Below are 20,470 nucleotides of genomic sequence, written 5' to 3' on the forward strand. Positions count from 1 at the left end.
GACAGTTGCCAAGGCCCATCTTGAGTCTTGCCTTTTATCCACATCAGTCTCTGCCTTGGCTTTCCTGGTGAGGATTTGTGGTCTGGCTTGGCCACCCTCTGCTTGCAAAGTGAGTTGCAAACACGTTTCTCCCCTTTTGCTAAGTCGGCAGCCCCCACACCGGTCCACACCTCTAGCTAAGACCCCCGCACCTCCTCCTGCTCCCAATCCCTGCCCGTCCTGTGGGCTGCCATGGGACTCGCATGGAAAACCTGGGAGCTGCAAAGGAATCTGTGGATTCAGAAACAGACAGAGGGAAGAAATCATGAAAAACAAGAAGAGCACCCTGGCCGGTCTGGCTCAGCGGTGAGAACATCGGCCTGCGGTCGGGAGAGACCCGGGTTCGGTTCCCGCTAAGGCGCGTACCTCGGTTGCAGTTTGTCCCCGGCCCTGGTTGACTTGTGCGGGTGGCGGCCACTCGATGTGTCCCTTCCACATCGATGTTTCTTTCTCTCTCTCTCTCTCTCCCTCCCTACCTCCCACTCTATCTGAACAAAAAATGGAAAAATGTCCTCAGGTGAGGATAAAAAAAACAAAAAACAAAACAGGAAGAGCTAAGGGAAAAGGATCCTGGAGTCCTGAAAAGAAAAGGTTTGGAGAGGGAGGTGGAAATAAAGCAAACTTGACCTCCTTGAAAATGTTGCTGAAGGTCAGCCCCAGACCAAGAAATCATAAGGAAGATTGATTTCTCCTGTTTCTTTGCTCTCTGCTACCCTCTGACCTGTTACTCCTATGACCAGACCTGTCTGGACTCTTGGGCGAGTGCAATTACATTGTAGGTTAAAAGGTGTCGTATGGGGCTAATCTCCATTTATAACAACATCGTGTCAGTGGGAGCATGCCTTCCCAGTTCCAGATGGCACACTCAAAAGCTTTTGGAACACAATCCACCAGTGGTTGAGAGACTGCAGGCCTTGTGGCGAGGCCATTCCCGGGATTGTCCCTGTGCATACGGGGACTGACATGGGTGCCCAGATGCTGTTTCTTTCCTAAAACCTTTGCGCATCAGTAGGCATATTTGTATATACAGGTTGGGGCAAAAGTAGGTTTACAGTTGTTCATATGGAAAATAATACAATAATTAATAAATAATAATACAAGAATAAACTCCACGTTTTGCTTACTCACAACTATAGGCCTACTTTTGCTGAATAGATCCAACTGGAAGGAAGTAGTAGTGAATACAGTTAACTTGTGATATAAAATAACCAAGCTAATGATCCCAACAAAATAGCTTCTGTGATGTGTGTTGGGGGGAGGGGGGGGGGTTACAGACCCATTGAGATAACCATTCCGGATAGATTGGTAGTCACAGGGTTAGCTAACTACAAATGTATCAGAGACCACGTGATAAAGAATATGGCTTCCCAGTGGAGCCCAAGGTGTCTCTGGGGATGTGTTTTAAAATAGCAGCTTCCATGTGGTGTTTATGTCCTCAGCTTTTGGCGTTGGGGCATTGCAGATGAAGTCATCCTCTTGGGTCCATTTCCTGAGTGTCGATCATTTTGTGACACAGAGAACAGCTTCTTCTATTCTTAGAGAGGGCCTCCAAGCCTACATGCTCCTCACCCAGCCCCGGTCCATCCTCCCTGCCTCCCACTCACGTTTCCCCCAAACACCTCTTTTTGTTGTGGAAAATTATACATTCACAAATTGTGTTTCTTTCTCATACCAAGCCTATTCCCACGCAGGGATAGATTCTGGAATGATCTCATGGATGAATCATGCCGCTATCCACTATCCGGCTGTTTATAGGAGCTGCCTGCAGACAAAGATGCTGGTGTAAGCCGCATGATTAAGGCCCCTTCATTGTCTGCCAGTTACCCTGGGGGATGGCTTATCGACAAAGTGCTAAGTGTGAGACGGGAAGGACTTATAAGACTCAAAGCTGCTCTGATTTCACTTTTCCTGTCCCCCTGGCCTTGTTCTATTGATTCTGAACATGGGGATAACGTTCTGCTGTGGTACAGGCGGCCCGATCCCAGGTGGCGCCTGTACCCGAAGAGAGGAGTGAGGAGGAGGACTTCCGAAGCTAGTCGTGCTGTGTTGTCCGCTCCGGCACAGGTGGAGTCCTTCAAATTAGCTCACAAGTGGCATTTCCTTTCCTGACCCACCTTTTAAGCTTTGCTTTCTGTGTAGCAAATCTCTCTCTCTTTTATAAAGGATCTGGAAATCCTGTTAATATTTAATTAGCTTTTAAATTATTTACACATCAGAGTGTTCAGCCTATTGTCCTGCAAAGAGCCGGTGCCCAGCGGAGCTCCCGGCTGGCATTCCCGTGCCTTGAGTTGAGAGCAACATTAGAGAAATGATTCCAAATGGAAGTCAGGCCACCCCCTCTGGGAAGCAGAAAGCCCTGAAAGCTGGTTAATTGGTCACACACACTTTCTTCATCTACTTCTCAGGTGTTAATTATTGAAATCTTACATATTTTTCTTATTAAGAGGAATATTGTTCATGCACCATAAGCACCCTAAGGGATGGGCCTTACCTTGAGCTCTTTGTTGTCTGATAGTGAATCTTCTTTAAACAGTGCCATGCATTACAGCTCAGTGAGCTTTCCGAAAAGGAAACAAAAAGATCATTTTGCCTGTCACACAAGATAAAATCAGGAGTTGGCCATTGTGCGGTTACTAGCAACTTAGGTAAACCCTTTGGGCACCAGGATATCTAGATTGGCCATCTGCTCTGACCAGGTAACTCCACAACTATGAAATCATGTATGTTCACTTTATGTTGTGGGAGCCAAATCTAAGACAGAGGTCCAGGGGGTTTCCAACTGTGAAACGACCGGCTTTCCAGGAGGTGTGCAAGAAGTGATTCACTGCCGTCTATGAAGGATGGGTTCACAGCCTCCAACACCCAACCTGTATTTCCGCTTCTTACTTAAAAGTGTGCCTGCTGCTTGGCTCTCTCCCCAAATGCATTTGCATCTTCTGTTTTAATCCCCTTCCCCACAATCTTCTGTGACACCCTCCCCTGGCCCTCCTTAAACTGTCTCCTATCCCTCCCACGCCCATTAGCCAACCTTTGTTTAAAAAAAAAAAGTTGTTTTGTGTTGGATTTTCAAAATGTGTTTGTTGCTTATGGCCTTTGCAAAGGTTAAGAAACTTAACTAGAATGAGAAATAAGCTCTTGTAACTAAACATGTGTGGGCCACAGTGTCTCTTGGGACTGTGGAAGGAAGGAATCAGACCAGTGCTCCTGTCAGGGCATCTACCCAAATAAGATTCTTTTCTATAATCCAACTAACCATGTTCATCTCCAAATTCAAGCTATAGCATTCAAATCTTTATGCACACAGTTTTGAGAAATATCCACATGTGGTAGTTGAACAGTGTCCACTGTGGCAGTTGAACAGTATCCACCATGGTAGTTGAACAGTGTCCACTGTGGTAGTTGAACAGTATCCACCGTGGTAGTTGAACAGTATCCATTGTGGTAGTTCAACAGTGTCCACCATGGTAGTTGAACAGTATCCACCGTGGTAGTTGAACAGTGTCCACCGTGGTAGTTGAACAGTATCCACCATGGTAGTTGAACAGTGTCCACCGTGGTAGTTGAACAGTATCCACTGTGGTAGTTGAACGTGCCTCCCTTCCATTTGTAGAAGGAGGTGAAACATAAATAAATTAGTATTTGAACTCAACATGTATCTGGGAAAAAATAATCTTTTAAAGTTTTCAAAGAAATTGGAAAGGCCAACTTCAGTGTGCTGTTAATTACTTTCAGCTGCAGCTCCATGGTGTCCAGCTCTGTGTCCTGGTACTGGAGGGGCAGTGCCGGCATCCGGCCAGAGATGCTTCTATTTTCATACACCATTTTAATGAGAGTTTAATGGTCTTAGAAAGAAAACATCAAGATTTTATCACTCCATTGGAACTTCTGCTTAATTCTTTTTCACTGGATTTTTTAAATATTTCCTCTGGGTGAACCAGCGTCACCATTCAGAGTTCTTTTTTTTCTTTTTTTTTTACTTCTTTATGCAATTTTTATAAATTTGTTTTTGTTACAGTTGTGTCTCCTTTTTCCCCCTTGACACCCTCCTCCTGATCCCCCCCCACCAGCATTGTCTGTGTCCATTAGTTACGCATACATGCATGTAAGTTCTGTGGTTTATCTCTTCCCTCCTCATCCCTGTCCCCCTCTTCTGAGGTTAGTCAGTCTGTACCCTACTTCTATGTCTCTGGTCTATTTTGTTCTTTAGCTTGTATTGTTTGTTATGTTCCACAAATAAGTGAGAGCATATGATACGTCTTTCTTTGATTGGCTTATTTCACTTAGGATAATACTCTCCAGGTCCCTCCATGTCGTCTCAATGGATAGGAGTCAGAGTTCATTTTTGCAGACTTCCCACACTCTCAGGTCCCAAAACATGGGACATCAAGGGCCATGGGTCTCTTGCTTGCTTTGCACTCACACGTGAGGCCTGAGCAGTTACCTTACCTGGGAACAGGTGGCACGATGTGAAACCGCTGTTCGGGTAGGACAAAACAGGCAAATAACGGCAATTTCAGATGGTTTCTGTTAATACAAGGTTTCAGCAACACGACAACACTTAGTTAAGGGCAACCCTAGAGAAGTTTTCCAGCTTCTTTGTGAGAGAGATGTTTTGCAGCTCCCAAGAGCCTTAAGATACACAAATTCAAAAGCTGTTGAAAGAATCCAACAATTTTGAAATAGATGAGATGTGTTTCATTTTCCATGGACATGCGACCGTCAGTGGATGTGTGTACGCGTGTGCTCTTAATTCAAACTCACCAAAGTGGCGGCCACGCAGTAAGTGACAACTTCTCCTTGAGTCTGAGGCAGAAAAAAATGGGAGCATGTGTCCTCATGAAACAGTCACTTTTCTAGAGCAGTTATTACCATGTCAGTGAAGTGTTTGAAGTGCAAATGGAGCAGATATAAGTACATCAGCTTTGGTGTGCAAGAAATATCTCACTTTTAATTTTTTAAAAAAAAATCTATTAACCCCCCTTCTGCAAGGCCAGAGGGAAATTCAAACGTGATCATCACCGGGCATCCCTCCATCTCTTCTCCAAAGTCTCCAGGAACGCCTTGGCTTTGGGGGTCGCACGCTGGTCATTGTTCCTTGGTGTGCTCTGCCCAAACGCCACACCCCGTCCTCATGGCTCTTCAGGGCAGATGTTGCCTTTGTCTCCTGTAGGATGTGAATTTTTATCACAGCTGGGGAGCCCTGTTTCCAGGGTGCTGATGGGTGCAGGGCAGGGATCCCCTTTGATTGTGGACCCCACAGTCATCGTTTCCCTTCCCACTGAAGGCAATCCCACGGTGCTGGCTCCATCGACAGGTGCTGCCTCGCCCCACCCCCTGGGACTCCTCGCATAGTCTCTTGGGCAGCATGGGGCCTTGGGATATAAACATGTCCTGAGACAATGGGCAGAAAATGGCCAGGCCACTTCGAGGAAGAAAACTGGGTGACGAAATCCAAGTCACTAAGTGTATCCTCTATGACTATCTTACACATTAATGGTCGCTAAAGTCCTGATGAGTAAGCAGTGAGGCTTAGTTCAGTACAGTAAGCACTCTCCATCTGTGGCTATTTAAGAACTAAAATAAATTCAGTTCCTCAGCCAACTCATCACACTTCACACCCTCAATCTTCACCTATGGCTAGTGGCTACCGTATTGACAGCTCAGAGATTTTCATCCCCGCAGGGAGTTCTGTGGATGGCCGGAACAATGTGTTTTTCTAGCAGCAGTTACGGGTGGACCCACTACCCTCCCAGCTGATTTTCTTCCTCGGTTTGGTTATTTAGAAAGTAGAAGGATGTAAGTGAGGAGCCAGTGGGGAAGCAGACCAGCTCAGCCATTCTTGGAGGTGGTTTCCGTGGTTACAGGTGATGGAGCTTCACCTGTTGCGAAGTGTGGTCCAAAGTGTCCCTGAGGCACTTGGACAATCCTTGTTTCTTTCCCTAGGATTTGGGGTTTCTCTCACAGAGAGGAGGCTTGGATTTGATGTGCGCCCCAAAAGTGTACTTTGTTATGGCTCCATTTGCTTTGGAGGAAGCATCAAGAAGGGGAGCTGGGGTGAGCGCAGTGGGTTCTGTGAACTGCGGTGTGTGCATTTAGCAGCCAGAGGCCAGCTGGCAGTGGCCGGGCTGGCTGCAGAAACAGTGAGCTGGTGAGCAGATTGAGACAGATGAAAAGGGGCACAGTGGAAAACACCCGCATCCCATGTGATCTTCATGAACCAGCACCCGTGAGACAGCAACGAGCCAGGCGACCTCGGTGTGGCAGACACTTCTTTAAGCATCTCTGCATATCACATGCCGCGGAGGCAGGATACAAACAGGACTGAGACTCTTCCAGCCTGCAGCCAGCTCTCCATCCAGAAGCACTCTTTTTTTTTTTTTAATTGTTTTACTAAAGTATAGTTGGCATACTTTATTATATTAGTTTCAGGTATAAGGAGCACTCTTAATAGTGGGAGGCCCCTATTTTTAATCCTCTTTATAATATTTCTTATATTTTTAATACTCCTTATTTATTTTGGTCTTCTCATCCCTTAAATACATTCGTTGCTTTTATATTACCATCAGCCCTAAGTAACATTCTCTGTCTGGTGAAATGGAGACAGGGAGACAGTTGTTTGGCAGTTTGAGGGACGTGCATGCTGGGTTTGGCTCTGGGCAAGCAGGATGTCCATGGAAGCGTGCTGTAGGTTTTTGAATGAAACGCAGGTGCTGCTGTCTTTGTATCCACTCACCTCCTGTCTTTCCCTGTGGGGCTCCTGCTCCTGACCCACATGGCTGTTTTAGCCTCACTGCCTGGATTTTGCTCCATAGGCACTTCCCTTTGCCGGTGCCCTGATGCACTCATCATCTCCATCCTTTATTGCTAGAGGAAGCCTTTGGAGAGCCGCCCGGACAGCTCACGTAGGAGGCGGGGCAGCAGGGCGGGTGGTCTCTGGTATACGTGATCCTGAGGTTCTGGTGGCCTTGCTGAGCCCTGCTTTGCCCCAGCCCACCTGGCCCTTCCAGCTGCAGATTTGAGGTCAATAACTAAAATGCAGGGCTTTCTGTTGGCACGGCATGTTTATACAGTGATGAGATTTAAATTGTGCTGGACCTCATAGCCCTCTGTGAGCGTGGTCCCCAGCAGGGCAGGCACCCTCGGGAGAACTCAGACACGTCCTGAGAGCACTTCCAGGCTCAGGACATTTTCGGAGCTCTCGATGAGATGATCTACACCTTCTAATGAAGTGTTTACAGTTCTATGAGTTACTGTCCTATTCTGTACTGTCCTTAAGAGGTGAGTTTGATGTCGGGAGTTACCTGAAGTCATTTACACTCAAATCTGGTCAATGGAGGGAACACTGATTATGTACATAAAGTTTGAAGACTCGAATGGGTTGGCTAATTTTTACTTTTTTTCTGCATGACTTTGGTGTCAATTTCAAAAGGGGCTTCAGAGACATTTTGAGCATGGCAGAACCATGGCCTCCCGAGGTGACTACCTTAAAAATGCTGTCCCTGCTGGGTGCAGATCTTGGGTATTTCTTTTGAAAACTGTTATTAGTCACATTCTGCATTGTGAGATTGGGGAGCTAGTTCATTCATGAAATACCCACAGACGAGGATGATTGCTCAAGAAATCAGAGTCCTCTGTTTCTACATTGGACGGGGGCAGGAGGTGGAATTCTTGTCTCTCTTCTTCCTGTTCACCTTGCTCCATTCCACTCTATCTTTTTCATTGATTCCTTTACCTTTTTATATTTTCTTTGTTCTTGCTTAGAGACAGCCCCTAAGTACATATAGAAGACACTCTGAATATGGTGTTTCTCCAGGCCACACAACAATTTGCCAACCTGAAAGTAGCGTTGACTAATGAGCACTGTGTCACAGAGACAAGCTGGAGGACAGTCCTTCCCGGATATGGCTGCAATTTAAAATCACCTGAGGAGCATTTAAAACCCCTGCCACCCAGGTTGCACCCCATAACAACTGAATCAGAATGGCTGAGGTGGGAACCAGACAGCAGCAGTTTGATAAAAATCCCCAGATGATTCTAACATGCAGCCAAGTTTGAGAACTACTGTAAGGCAGACGGGACTGTCCTTATAAATGTGAGCAGTTCTGTCTGAGCATAGCCTCACCCAGCCCATCCTGCAACTCCAAGGCAACCTGATGTACTAGAGATATCACTGGATGCAAAACCAGTCTCTGAAGCTACTATCCCCGTGACCTTGGCAAGCCAGCATCCTGGGCCTCATTTTTCTCATCTATAAAATGTGTCAGATAAGGACATCTTAAAGAGTGAAAGCAATGATGTACGAAGGCGTTCATCGATTGCGAAGTGTTCTGGAAGTGCTTATTGTTAATATTAGAGATTATTTTCTTATATAAATATACTCATTTTCTAGGTGGCCTAGCAAGGTAGCTGAGGTGACTGTTGTGGCATTAATTCTTTCATTACCATCAGTAAACCTGACAACTGTTTGGGACAGGAATTTCTTCTGTCTAATGAAGGGGGAGTCAAGGAGAAGTGGTCTCCCCCAGATTTGACAAGAAGCCAGCAGCCAGAGCCCAGGAGAGCCATTGTCCCACTGTGCCCGGGGAATGGTCCCTAGTTCCTGTTAGTGACCATCTAAGAGTGGAGGGACCTTGCTGAGCGGGAAGGAGGTCAGCGATCCATCAGCTTCTGAGCCTGACTTTCATCTTCAGGCTTTCTGTTCCGTTGGATGTCATTTATGTCAGAGTGGATGGAACTGCCCAAAGGGTGCTGCTGACGAGCCCCAAAGGAGGGTCCAAGGGAGCCCCCGTCAGCCAGGGCCTGCTTGGTCATTTCTGTCCGTATGCCTGTGATGTCTCGTGTAGTGAGCATTGTTGTGTCTCTTTTGGATGCAAACAACAGCATCTTTTCTTTGGCTTGTCCTCCCCAGGGATTTGAAGTTGGATGGAGGGAGACAATCAGCAGGTGCCGTGAGCTTGAAAGAGGTCATCGGCCTTGAAGGCGTGGAGCTGGGAGCTGACGGGAAGGTAAGGCTGCCTAGCTTCCAGTCAGCGAGTCTGTGCTGATACCACAAGGATCAGGACGAAGCAGCAAGACAGATCACAAACCTTGCTCGTGGTGGGAGAGCCCGGTGTGGGTCACGTTCCTGGGCGTAGGACAGCAGCCTCCCTGCTCCCCCACTGTGCAGACAGAAGTCCACGGAGGCAGTGAATCCATAGCAGCACGTCAGTTTCTCTGCCTGCACTGTGGACAGTGGACTGCAAGATACTGACCAGTATCTCGGGCACACACGTGTTCGTGTGCATGTTCCGGGATGGAGTGATGAGGGGTAGTTTGAACATGTGTTCACTGATGGTGTCAGCAAGCAGCCTTCCCACTACTAGAAAGTATTTGTGGCCCTGAAAGGCTGAGTTCCTCAGCCTTAGATAGTGACCACCAAGCAGTAGGGCTACCATGTTCTTTCACCCACAATGCACTGAGCTGCTGGGTAGATGTTTGAGGAGTGAAGGTTGAAATTTGAACTTGACCTGTTGTGCTGGATCCAGGCAGTCAGTCTTTCATAAACCCTCCCAAAGCCGCGTGCGGGAGCCCATGCACGTGTTCTTTGGGAAGCTCTCCTAGCATAGTTTGCATGCAGGTGAAGCTGCTGGGGTAGCAAATGACCTTCCTGCCACCCCTCCCCAAGGACAGCCGGTTGCCACTGTGCCCAGAGGACATCAGCCCTGAGCTCACAGTGCATGGGCCATGATTCCCCAGGCAGGTGAAGAGAAAGATACTTGTTCTGTTTTCATTCCTAGAGGCTGGGTGTTCACACAGGAATGAGGGAGGATAGAACAGAGATGAGCATCATGGATAATATCTGACGAAGGAATACGAAAGTCACAGCCCCTCGTCAGAGACTCCTGGGGCCTGATGTGTCCTGGAATTCTGCACTTGCTGGTTTATAAAAAGCAATAACATCTCAATAGCTTCTAAGATAACACACTGTTATCAAACACACTTAACATTTCTGCCCCATAACCTAAGTATTCTCACCAAGTGGGGTACGTTAAACCTTCAGACAGCCAGTTCTGGCACAAATTTGGCCAGAACAAATTTCAGTTTCCAGATCTCATTAATTGTAGAATTGCAGATAGGAGACTATGGACCTGAACTTGAGTAGCAGTGTAGCTTGGTCAGAATGCAAGCCTAGCATTGCCTGGGAAGAATCACTTGCCATTTTTGTCTTCACCTTTTAGACTGTTTCATATACCCAATTTCTGTTACCCACAAATGCCTTTGGAGCCCGGAGAAATACCATCGACTCCACCTCCTCCTTCTCCCAGTTCCGTAACCTGAGCCACCGCAGCCTCTCCATAGGGCGGGCGAGCAGCACCCAGGGGAGCCTTGACACAGGTAAGCTGGGTCCTGGCGGGGTCCGGTAGCTCACGGCAGGAGGTGTCTCAGTGTACAATGTGGATTGGGTCTCCCCGTATGCAGCCTGGAGGATAGGGGTCCCTGGAACTTGAGCTTATCCCACAGGCAACGTGACTTCTGGGCAAGCCCGATTTCAGGCCACGCGGCTCACAACCAGGCCACAGGGTGACCTCTCTGATGAGGTGCCAAACCCCTGAGCTCCCACAGGATGCCAAGGCCATCTTGCAGAGAGGCTGGACTTCCCTGGCTTCCCGCCACCACTCTGCTCCTCCTCTCACCAGTTACCTGCTTCTTGCCTACATTTTCCATGGTTCTCAAGTCTGGCTTTTCTTGAAATAATTGGCCCAGAAACCCAGGATCCCTGTGCAAACTTCCCCTGTGACTCTCATAGCGGGAGAGCCGACTCTCCGCTGAAGGAAGCCTTGAATGCTTCCAGGTCTGCCTGTGCGCACCTCTGGGAGGATGGCCGTGCGGGGAAAGCTCGCTGTGAGGCAGGGAAATGCCAAGGGCATGTGACGTGTCTAGGCCAGTCCAGGTGCTGAGTTCGGACACACTGTCCTAACGTTCCAGCCACCTCTGGTTGTTTACAGCCGTTTGCATTGGTACCCGCTTTGACTTGTGTTTATATGGACACTGTGGTCTGCCCAGAAGGCGTCACACCGAAAACGTGCTTCTCACGTGGCACAGCTATAAGCTGACCTGCAGGTTTAGAAAAGGAGCCTTTTCGGCGCCACATCTTGTGATCTATGAGTGCTCACTGCATTTTTCATGCTCCGTGGGGTTTTGAGCTCTCCCGGGTCGGGGGGATTAACACATAGTTTTCTAAAATGGAAAAAACAAGTCATAATGTTGAGAATTTGCTGAACCCTTTTGGGGGAGAATCTGGCGCAGAGACACCTACTGAAAGTCGGAGCAAGCAACCCGCCTGAGCTGACTGCCCCGAACCAGCCTGCCTTCCTTCAGCTCCGTACTTGGCATTCACCCCGCTGCTTCTGCTTCCGAGGTCCGGGGCTCCTAATTGTCACTTTGCATGTGATCCTTAGGCAGCGACCTGGGAGAATTTATGGACTACGACCCAAATCTCCTGGATGACCCCCAGTGGCCTTGTGGCAAGCACAAACGAGTTCTGATTTTTCCTTCATACATGGTGAGTAGCGATGGCCAGGAGATGGGTTTGCTCGCCCCTCAGCCTCCAGGGAGTAGCTTGGAGGTGCATGCATGCCTGAGCAGATGGCTGCTCTGCCTGGGACTGGCGGCTTGTTCACACTCTGCTCTGCCTGGAGATCTCCCTTAGGACTCTCCAGTGTGGTCTGCACACGGACAGACCAGGCTGTTGCTGGTCCAGGATTCTGCTGGTCACCTGGCCTACATGCATCACGTCGGCTGCCAGCTCAGGGGCAGGGACCGTCGCCTCTGAGGGGCTCACCAGAGCTTATCCATTCATAAGCCCCACGAGGAGAGGATCAGGCCCGTCACGGCAGCGCTGAGTGCAGGCTCGGTGCCGTGTGGAGTTCCTGGGTGCGTGTCGGCTGCTGGACTTGTGAGCATGCTCTCTGAGCACACGTCTGGCACCGGGCTCAGGATGACAGAATTATCTCCTGGGAAAGTGAAAGTAGGACAATGTGGGTGTTAAACGCAAAACCGTTCCTTGCTGATTTTATTTCTTGGGCTTTTCCTGTTTTTCCCTTTGTGTAATTTTGGTTTCTGCTTTGGACTGACCACCATTTCCCACCACTCTGGGCTGCCGTGTCTCCAGAGACCAGTGGAGCCTGACAGGGTCCTGTGTGCTTTCTCGGGGCAGACGTGCCCTGACTCGGAGGCGGGCCGAGGCCGGGCTGCTGTGGAGGAGAGGAGAGGGGGGATACAGAAAAACCCGCGGCCCCAGGCCTGCACACACGCCCTCGGGTGGGAGAGCACTGACCCAGAATGCCCGCCACCTCCCTGCCAGGCTTAGGTGGGGCGGGCCCAGCTGAAACGTCTTGCTCTGGCTCCCTCGCTCCTCCCCAGCCTGTGCTGCTCCCAGTGGCCCCGCAGTGAGCAGAGGCTCCTCCTTCGGTGATAGCCTCTGTGAGTGCAGAAGCCCGAGTGGGGCCCAGCCCTTCGTGCTCAAAGGGCACCTGAACACTCAGAGCCGAGAGCTCTGAGCCGTGGGGTCCCGCCCTCCGGCCTCTCTCATGGAACACCGGGCAAACAGCTGACACGGGAGAACCACCCGGCAGAGCTCAGCCCTTGCCAGTCACTCTCAGCATATGTCCTCCTGTAATTTGGCACATAGCTCAGAGATCACTCTACTATGCCACACTGAGTCACAATGAATTACCAAAGGCATTTAGTTTAAAACTGTCCCTACTCCTCACTCTTCCTCTCTTATTCCCCAACTGCTAACACAGAAAGCAAAACCAGAGCCACGGATAGTTATTTTTTTCCACTCGGTGACCCGTGAGATCATTTACTTCTTTAAAAAAGCAACAACAGAGCTTATTTATGTAAGCGAGCACATAGTAAGTGTTTAATAAATGGCCAGAATCATCGCCCTGATGTTCAGGGAGTGACTGAAAGGTCATGACTTGTGTAAGAAGGGTTCTTTATGTTCACTGCTTTATTTGTCGAAGTTCACTTTATTTATCAAGTGACTTGGGCAGGAAACGGTGGCTCGGGGAGCCAGAGTGAGGCTGTCACTGTTGACAGACAGGAAGTGGGGTGTGGAGGCCGGGCTCCTGGCCCGGAGCTGCTCACTCTGCCCCTGAATCCCACACCCCTCAGCACTCAGCGGCAGAACTGCCGGCTGCGGGAGGATGAGAAAATGATTCATTGGGTCAGCAGTTTAATAAATTTCTAGGTACCCAAGAGAATAAGAGGTCACACTGCTTTTTATTGACATTGAGGTTTGGTGGGGAGCTCGTTCACAGACATGTTATGTCTGGTGATAACACTAGCCTCTCCTTTTACAGGCCTGGTGTGGGGCTGGTGCCAGAGCAGGTTATTTTTCTTTAAATTATTTCATTGTGAGCCTCAAGGTTCTGGGCTACAGTCTTCGTGTGTGCACCTGTGCACACAGATAATTTTTCCTCCTTGGACAGGGTGCTCGATGACTTGCCAAGTCAGCATCTATGCCCTGCCCTCCTTGTTTTATGTTCCCAAGTAGCTCATTTTTCATTTCACCACATTGAATGTACAGCCCATGCTTCCTGTAATCATCCATTTTCTAGAGAATGAAATTGCTCACGAACTGCACTTGCCAGTTCAGCTCCATGAAACCGACATCTCCTCCTCTTTTGGCCACAGATATTGGCACTGTGATCACATGTGAAACGCCCGCTTTTCAGCATTGTTGTCTGAGTTGTCGATGGGCATGTCCTGTGTTACAGAGAGCCTGGGACCTGCTCCTGGAGACTTCCTCTCTAGAAACAGAGCTGTTTCATGTGCATTTTACACTGAACTTGCAGGAGTAAAAGTGTGGGGTTTGAGGGTTTTGTTTGCTTGCTTGCTTTATTTATTTCTTTCTCACCCGAGCACATTGTCCATTTTTGTTCAAATAGAGTAGGAGAGAGAGGAGAGAGAGAGAGAGAGAAAAAAACATCAACACGAAAGGGACACATTGAGTGGCTGCCTCCTGCAGGACCCCGACCAGGGCTGGGGACAAATCGCAACCATGGTACGTGCCCTTGACCGGAATCAAACCCGTGCCTCATTGGTCCTCGGGCAGACGCTCTAACCACTGTGCAAACCGGCCAAAGCAGTAGGATTTCTTTGTATGGATATAGCATAGTTTATTTGTCCATTGTCCTATTGATGGTAATCTGGTTATTTCCAGTTTAGGGATACAATGAATGTTGCTTCTACAAACAGTCTTGTGTAAGTCTTTGTGGACATATATTTCTATTTCTTTTAGGCAAACCTAGGAGCAGGCTTTCTGAGTCATAGTGTAGATGACGTTAACCAGCCCGGATGTCCTTGGATGTATATTTCCATTCATGTTTGTTCTAAGTATGTGAGGAAAAAGGCCACTGGTTGCCATGGTTGGGACATGTCTGAAAGTGGGAGGGCTCCAGAGGTGAGCATTCCCCTGAGGCTCAGAGAGAAGCCTGTTATTGACCCAGTTGGACTGGCCCCCCCTTTAAAAGGGGCCTTGCAGTCATGGTTCCAGGGGTTTAACGTGGATCCTTGCGGGCCACTGTTAGCCCCTGTGGAAGGGCAAAGGTGACGTTTTGAACAACAAAATTCCTGGGGCAGGTGTGGCGACCGGATTGTTGCAGCCCTTGTGGTTTTGGCCTGGAGTTTCTAGAAGGTGACACAGAACACGAAAGGATGTGGAGCCGCCTGGCTGCAGGCAGGTTCTCGTAGGGCCTTCGCTAATGACGGTGTTTCTGAGTGCGGAGGAGGGGGAGGCCGCGGGTCAGAGCCCCACGGTGCTGCTCCGCGTGCCGCCTGGCTTGTCCTGGAAGCTTCACTGGAGAGAGGTGGCTCAGCATCAGGACCAGCAGCTGGGGTGGGAGTGGTCTTCTCCGCCCCGCCCACCCCCGCCCTGTACGGCGTGCAGAGCAGTTCAGGAGAGAAAGCAAGTGAAAGAGCAGGCTGAGAGACTGCTAACAAGATTAACGCTATTTGAATGGATTTCTGGATTCTTTTCCTTTCTCAGGAAGAAATCCCTCTCGAACTGTTTTGATGGAAAGAAGCCCGACTATCAGCCTTTATGTTATCTAGAGGTATATAAATCTTAGGAGGTCATCTCTTGGACTGATCTCCGTGATAATGTGCCTGTTCTTTGATTTACCTAATATTACAATCTAAGTACTCATAGAAAAATCCTTCCTTCCATCCCGCATCTCCCTGGTGTTGTGGAAATATGTCCTGATTTCTCGGTCCAGGGTGAGAGGCGGAGCAGTAGGAAATAGACCCAATAAAAGATGACAGCTCAGCCTTCTCTGTGGTGGGTGCGGACTCCGCTCTCCCCCACACACTTCATTTTCTCTGAAAGCTGTCTTAACGCTGCAAGCACTTCTTTACCGGCCTGCAGGGTAGGTTTATTGAGAAGCTAAAGCAGCTTGAGCCCCTGGGGCCTCCCTGGCGAGGTTCCTTCCAGGGCCCTTAGATTTTGAAGTTTGTGAGGCTTATTCCATTCAGGAGGCCCTGTCTAAGAAAGTCATGCCTCCTCACAAAACCACAGTGGGCAGGCGCCTCCCAAGGCCGGAAGGGTCCTGGAGCTTCTGCAGCTCCAGGGAACGGCGGCCAAGGTGCACAGGAGCCTGACTGAGCAGCAGGGCCTCTGAGACCTGTAGCCTTGGTGTAAGAGTTCAAATAAATGCCTTACTGCATTGTGGTGGGTTTTTCTGGGTGGTTGGGGGGTTAGGGGGTTGTGACAGCTTTATTGGCCATTAATTCACATATCATACCTTTTTAAAGTATACAGTTCAGCAGATTTTAGTATATTCACAAAGGTGATTTCGGGACAGTTGATTTCAGGACATTTTTATTATCCCCACAAAAATCACCATTGTCCCCTGAGCCCCCTACCCCATAAGCCCTAGGGAACCACCAATCTACTTTCTGTCTCTATAGTCTTGCCTGTTCTTGACATTTCATAAAAATGAAGTCATACACGATGTGGTCCTTTGTGTCTGGCTTCATGGCATACTGTTCATCCATGTTGTGGTGGTTGTTTTTTTAACTTTTCTTTTCCTTGTAAAAGTAATACAAAATGATGTATCTGCTTTACATTTTTATCCAAGATGTTGCAGCATCTGCTCCCTTTCTATGCATTTGTCTCGGATTTTTTGATAATCATTTTTGTGATTATTTTTTTTTATCCTCACCCGAGGACATTTTTGTGTTTATCTTCAGATAGAGCGGGAGGGAGAGACAGAGAGAGAGAGAGAAACATCAATGTGAGAGAGATAAATCAACTGGTTGCCACCCACATGACCCCAACCAGGGCCAGGGACAAACTGCAACCGAGATACGTGTCCTTAGTGGGAACCGAACCCGGGTCTCTCTGGACCGCCGGCCGACGCCCTAACCACTGAGCCAAAGCAGCCAGGACCATTTTTGTGATTTTTAACAATGATCTCCATTTGTCTCCATAAGTCATTGGCTCACACTCTGAGTCCCCCATTTAAGAAGCATACATTTAAAAGTGCACCCAGGCCCTGGCCCGTTTTGCTCAGTGGGTAGAGCATCAGCCTGCAGACTGATGAGTCGTGGGTTCAATTCCGGTCAAGGGCATGTACCTCGGTTGCGATTTTTCCCCGGCCCTGGTCGGGGTCACTCGGGAGGCAACCAATCGATGTGTCTCTCTCGCATTGATGTTTCTCTCTCTCCCTCTCTCTCCTTCCCACTCTACCTGAACAAAAAAATGGAAAAATGTCCTCATGTGAGGATTAAATGCATAAATAAATAAAAGTGCACCCAGATGCTGTCTGGGTGTGTGTGGCCCCCCGGGGGTGGAGAGACCCTCCAGAAGTGTAACTGACCAGGTAACTGACCAACTTCTGCAACTGAACTGCTTTTGCGCCACCTGTTAGGTCCACATGGTCAGGGAAGAACCTGAAGCAGAGGCCGTTTTTCCTGTTTCTCTCCTCAGTTTTACTTCAGTGAAGGAAAGTGCAGAACTGCTCCCCTAAGGAGAGGGAAGGGAGAGTGAATCCAGGATTCTGTATTTGGAATCCAAGGGGTGGAAATAGCAACAAATGCAGCCCGGCTGCACAGGCCGACCGCCCATTCCCATAGTTTCCTTGTGATTTACTGGCCTCTTAGGGAAAAGGATTAAATGCACAGAACAGCCAAAATGCCCAGCTGTTCGTGGTTAGACAGATTTAGTTGAGGGTCGCTGCTCTGCTTAATTACCTCAGCGAGCACTTAACGTCTGTTTTCCCGGTGCCCAGCTGGGCTCAGAGTGCCGATGGATGTCTGACAGGTGTGATAGGAGCAGATTAGCTGTGCAGTGGCTTTGGTGCTGGAAGGAGCCACAGACATCACCGTTTGATCGCCCCTCTTCCTCCAGGGTGAGGAAATGGAGGCTAGGGAGGTTGCCTGCCTGCCCCCGGGCTCCCTGCTGGCTCCTGGGGCTGGGGCTGGAACTCGGGAACCCCTCTGACACCGAGGGAAACAGTAGCAGAGTCTGCAGCCAGCTCACACCTGTTCAGAGCTGCTCATAAGAATTCCAGGCAAATGTGGAGGGCGGGAGAGGAGGGAAGGGAGGAGGAGAGCCTGAGGAGGCCCCACCTTTTATGGTGTTCCTTTTCAAATCAGATCAGCAACCCGTCTGCTCTGAGCCCCACACTGTTCTCTAGTGTTGTTATTAGGGCCCGTGCACCTCCCACGCCCCACACACCTGCTGCCTTAGTTCCCTCCTCTTTGCCTCCCCCCCCCCCCCCCCGCCACCTCCCATTGCAGCCCCACCTCAGCCCAAGAAACATTCACTTTTCGGCATCGAGAAGGTTGCCATGGGCCAGGATGGGCCCCAAGTTCAGTTCCCTGCTGGAGGCCCCCTCCCTACCCTCATGATGAGTCAAGCCTTTGTTTGTTTTTTAAAGCACAGGATTTCTCAGTGTCTCCGCAATAGATGTGGTAGGCAGTTGTGGTCTTAGCATCTTTTCCTGTTATCTCAGAAGGGATTCGTGGTGTCAGCCCATCACTGTCCCTTCCTGTCCTAACTCCGCCTCCAGCGGGGCAGGCTGGCAGGGCTACTTTCTGAGCTGGGCCTTTCTGGACAGTCTGCATTTTGGTGGTCCCCTCTCAGCCACCCTGCCCCTCTGCCCCTCCATGCAGCTGTGCACACACAGCTTCCCGGCAGCTGCGAGAAAACACGTTCAAACCTCCCTCAACCCAAGCACAGAAGGGCTCCCTCTGCAAAAATGCGAGCTGGGCTGGAGCTGCTCATCCTTCACGCAGCCCAGCCCAGGTGTCCGCCACTGCTGGGGCTGCAGGAAGCCCTGGACTTGGTGAACCTCACCGCCTGGAATTAGGTGGCATTGAAAACAGTGGTCACTCAGTCCCAGACCAGGAAGGAACCACACAGCCCGTTTATTAGCACTTTGATTCATAGTAATATAAATGCACGGGCAAATCCTGGGCAAGTCTTGATAAGCTGTACAGGTAGACTGAGAGGAGACCTAGAACAGAAGCATTGGCCTTACTTGTAATTCATTCTCTCTCAAGCCAGAATGAGGGAGTGGCGGGGGGGCCGTGGTAATCCCTTGACTGGCTCTTCGGATGGTGGGGAGATCCAGCTTCTAAAGGGTGTCATAAGGCCCTCTCAAGGCAGATGGGAACATGCAGAGGAATCGTGGCTGCTATATTCCAGAAAGTGTTAGAACTGGAGCTGAGGACAGCAAGGCCCGTCATCCCCTCCGGAATCTGCCTGAAGCAGGTGTGGTCCTGGGCTCAGGGTGATTCTTCCAGTACCCAGAGTCTGGCCCGTACGGGGCTGGCGTGCAGCGGTGGGCTCCGGGTGTACGCGAGACCCTGTCTGAGCAAGGGTCTGGGAGCAGACTGTCACTTTGGGGGCTGCCCACTCGGCTGTCCTGATTGTGTCCCCGTGCAGCTGAGTGTGAGGAGGGCCTGCAGCAGCCCTGTAGTCATCATCACAAAGCGGATGATGGAGAAGCCAGGTGACGAAACTGAGGCACAAGGAACTTAAGCAGTTTATATTAAGCTGTCCAGCTATTTTAGGGCAGAGCCAGGGTTTAAACTGGGGGGTCAGGCTCCAGAGTCTGGGCCCTTTCCCACTGAGTGGCAGCTCACAGAAGTAGAAACGAAAGCCAGACTGAAGAGAGAATGTCTCAGCAAGCAGGGCGGGCAGGGGAAGAAGAGCTGCGGAGAGTGCGCCCTCAGACCAAGGCCAAGGCCAGGGCAAATGCTGCTGCCTGGGGCAAAGCCGGGCTGGTCAGAGGACAACACAGCAGCACCGTTACAAGCAGGCGCCACTGCTAGGGGTGGAATTGTATCACCCAGAAAAGACAGGTTGAGGTCCTCACCCCTAGTACCTCAGAAAGTGACCTTGTTTGGAAATAAGGTGTCTGCAGATATCAATCAGTTAAGAGGAGGTCATACTAAAGTAGGGTGGGCCCTAATTCAATATGATTGGTGGACTTATAAGTAGACACAGAGAGAAGATGGTATGTGAACACAGACACAGGGAGAACGCCACAGCGGCAGAGGTTGGAGTGACGCATCTCCAAGCCAACGCATGCCTGGGACCGCCAGAAGCTAGGAAAAAGCAAGGAAGCCGTCTGCTTAGATTTCAGAGCGAGAATGGCTCTGCTGACACCTTGATCTCAGACTTCTGGCCTCTGGCACTGTGAGATAATTTCTGTTGTTTCAGCCACATAGTCTGTGGTACTTTGTTACAGCAGCCACAGAAACTAATACATCCACTTTCACATCCTCGCCAGCCTAGGGTGCTCAGGCTGACATCCGTGATGTGCCTCCAGCCTCTTACTGCCATCTTGAGTCTTGGAGGTATTTTATTGCCCCAATAGCCAATCAGCCTCACTCCCAAAATAGATGTTAGCAAACAGACTAGGATATATTTGGGGGCACTTGCCTCAGGTACGGGCAACAGCAAGCCTCCAGGAAGCAGTCAGCATTCACAGTCTCTTCCCAGGTGCCCTTGGATTTCCCAAAGCACCCACCCTGGGAACGCTCAGCCCAGCTGGCCCGTGGCTATCCTGTCCCTTCTCTGATGGCGCTTCTCCCTTTGCCACAGTGCCCTGGAGGTGAGGAGACCAGGACTGCTGGCCACTTGGAGGTCAGGAAATGGGGGGCCTTGACAGAAAAGATGGAGGTTTGCAGAAACTTGCACCCCAAACTGAGCCTTTTCTAAACTAGTCTGGTTGCATCAGTCACTGTTCAGCATCCACTGGAGCTAATTTAAGAAGAAAGGGATTCATTAACTATGAGTACTAAATAGCTCATAGAACCACTGGGAGGCTAAGTTAGGAATGATCCCAGTGCCATGCCCGGAGCCAGGCCACCAGGGGAGCTGTACCAGTCCCCAGCTCCAGAGGAGGCAGTGCTGCCACCTGGTCAGGAAGCT

General features: G+C 49.7%; 1 protein-coding gene across 1 annotated transcript in view; it reads left to right on the plus strand.

Moving 5' to 3' along the window:
- Positions 1–20,470, plus strand: part of CABLES1 (Cdk5 and Abl enzyme substrate 1) — a 102,790-nt gene that overhangs the window by 73,045 nt on the left and 9,275 nt on the right. Inside the window, exons 5-7 of the mRNA XM_036244956.1 lie at positions 8,948–9,044; positions 10,257–10,413; positions 11,478–11,581. Coding sequence (XP_036100849.1) covers positions 8,948–9,044; positions 10,257–10,413; positions 11,478–11,581 — 358 coding nt within the window. The remainder of the gene's footprint in view (positions 1–8,947; positions 9,045–10,256; positions 10,414–11,477; positions 11,582–20,470) is intronic.

The sequence above is a fragment of the Molossus molossus genome, unplaced genomic scaffold (genome assembly GCF_014108415.1).
Source record: "Molossus molossus isolate mMolMol1 unplaced genomic scaffold, mMolMol1.p scaffold_m16_p_6, whole genome shotgun sequence".
Lineage (NCBI taxonomy): Eukaryota > Metazoa > Chordata > Mammalia > Chiroptera > Molossidae > Molossus > Molossus molossus.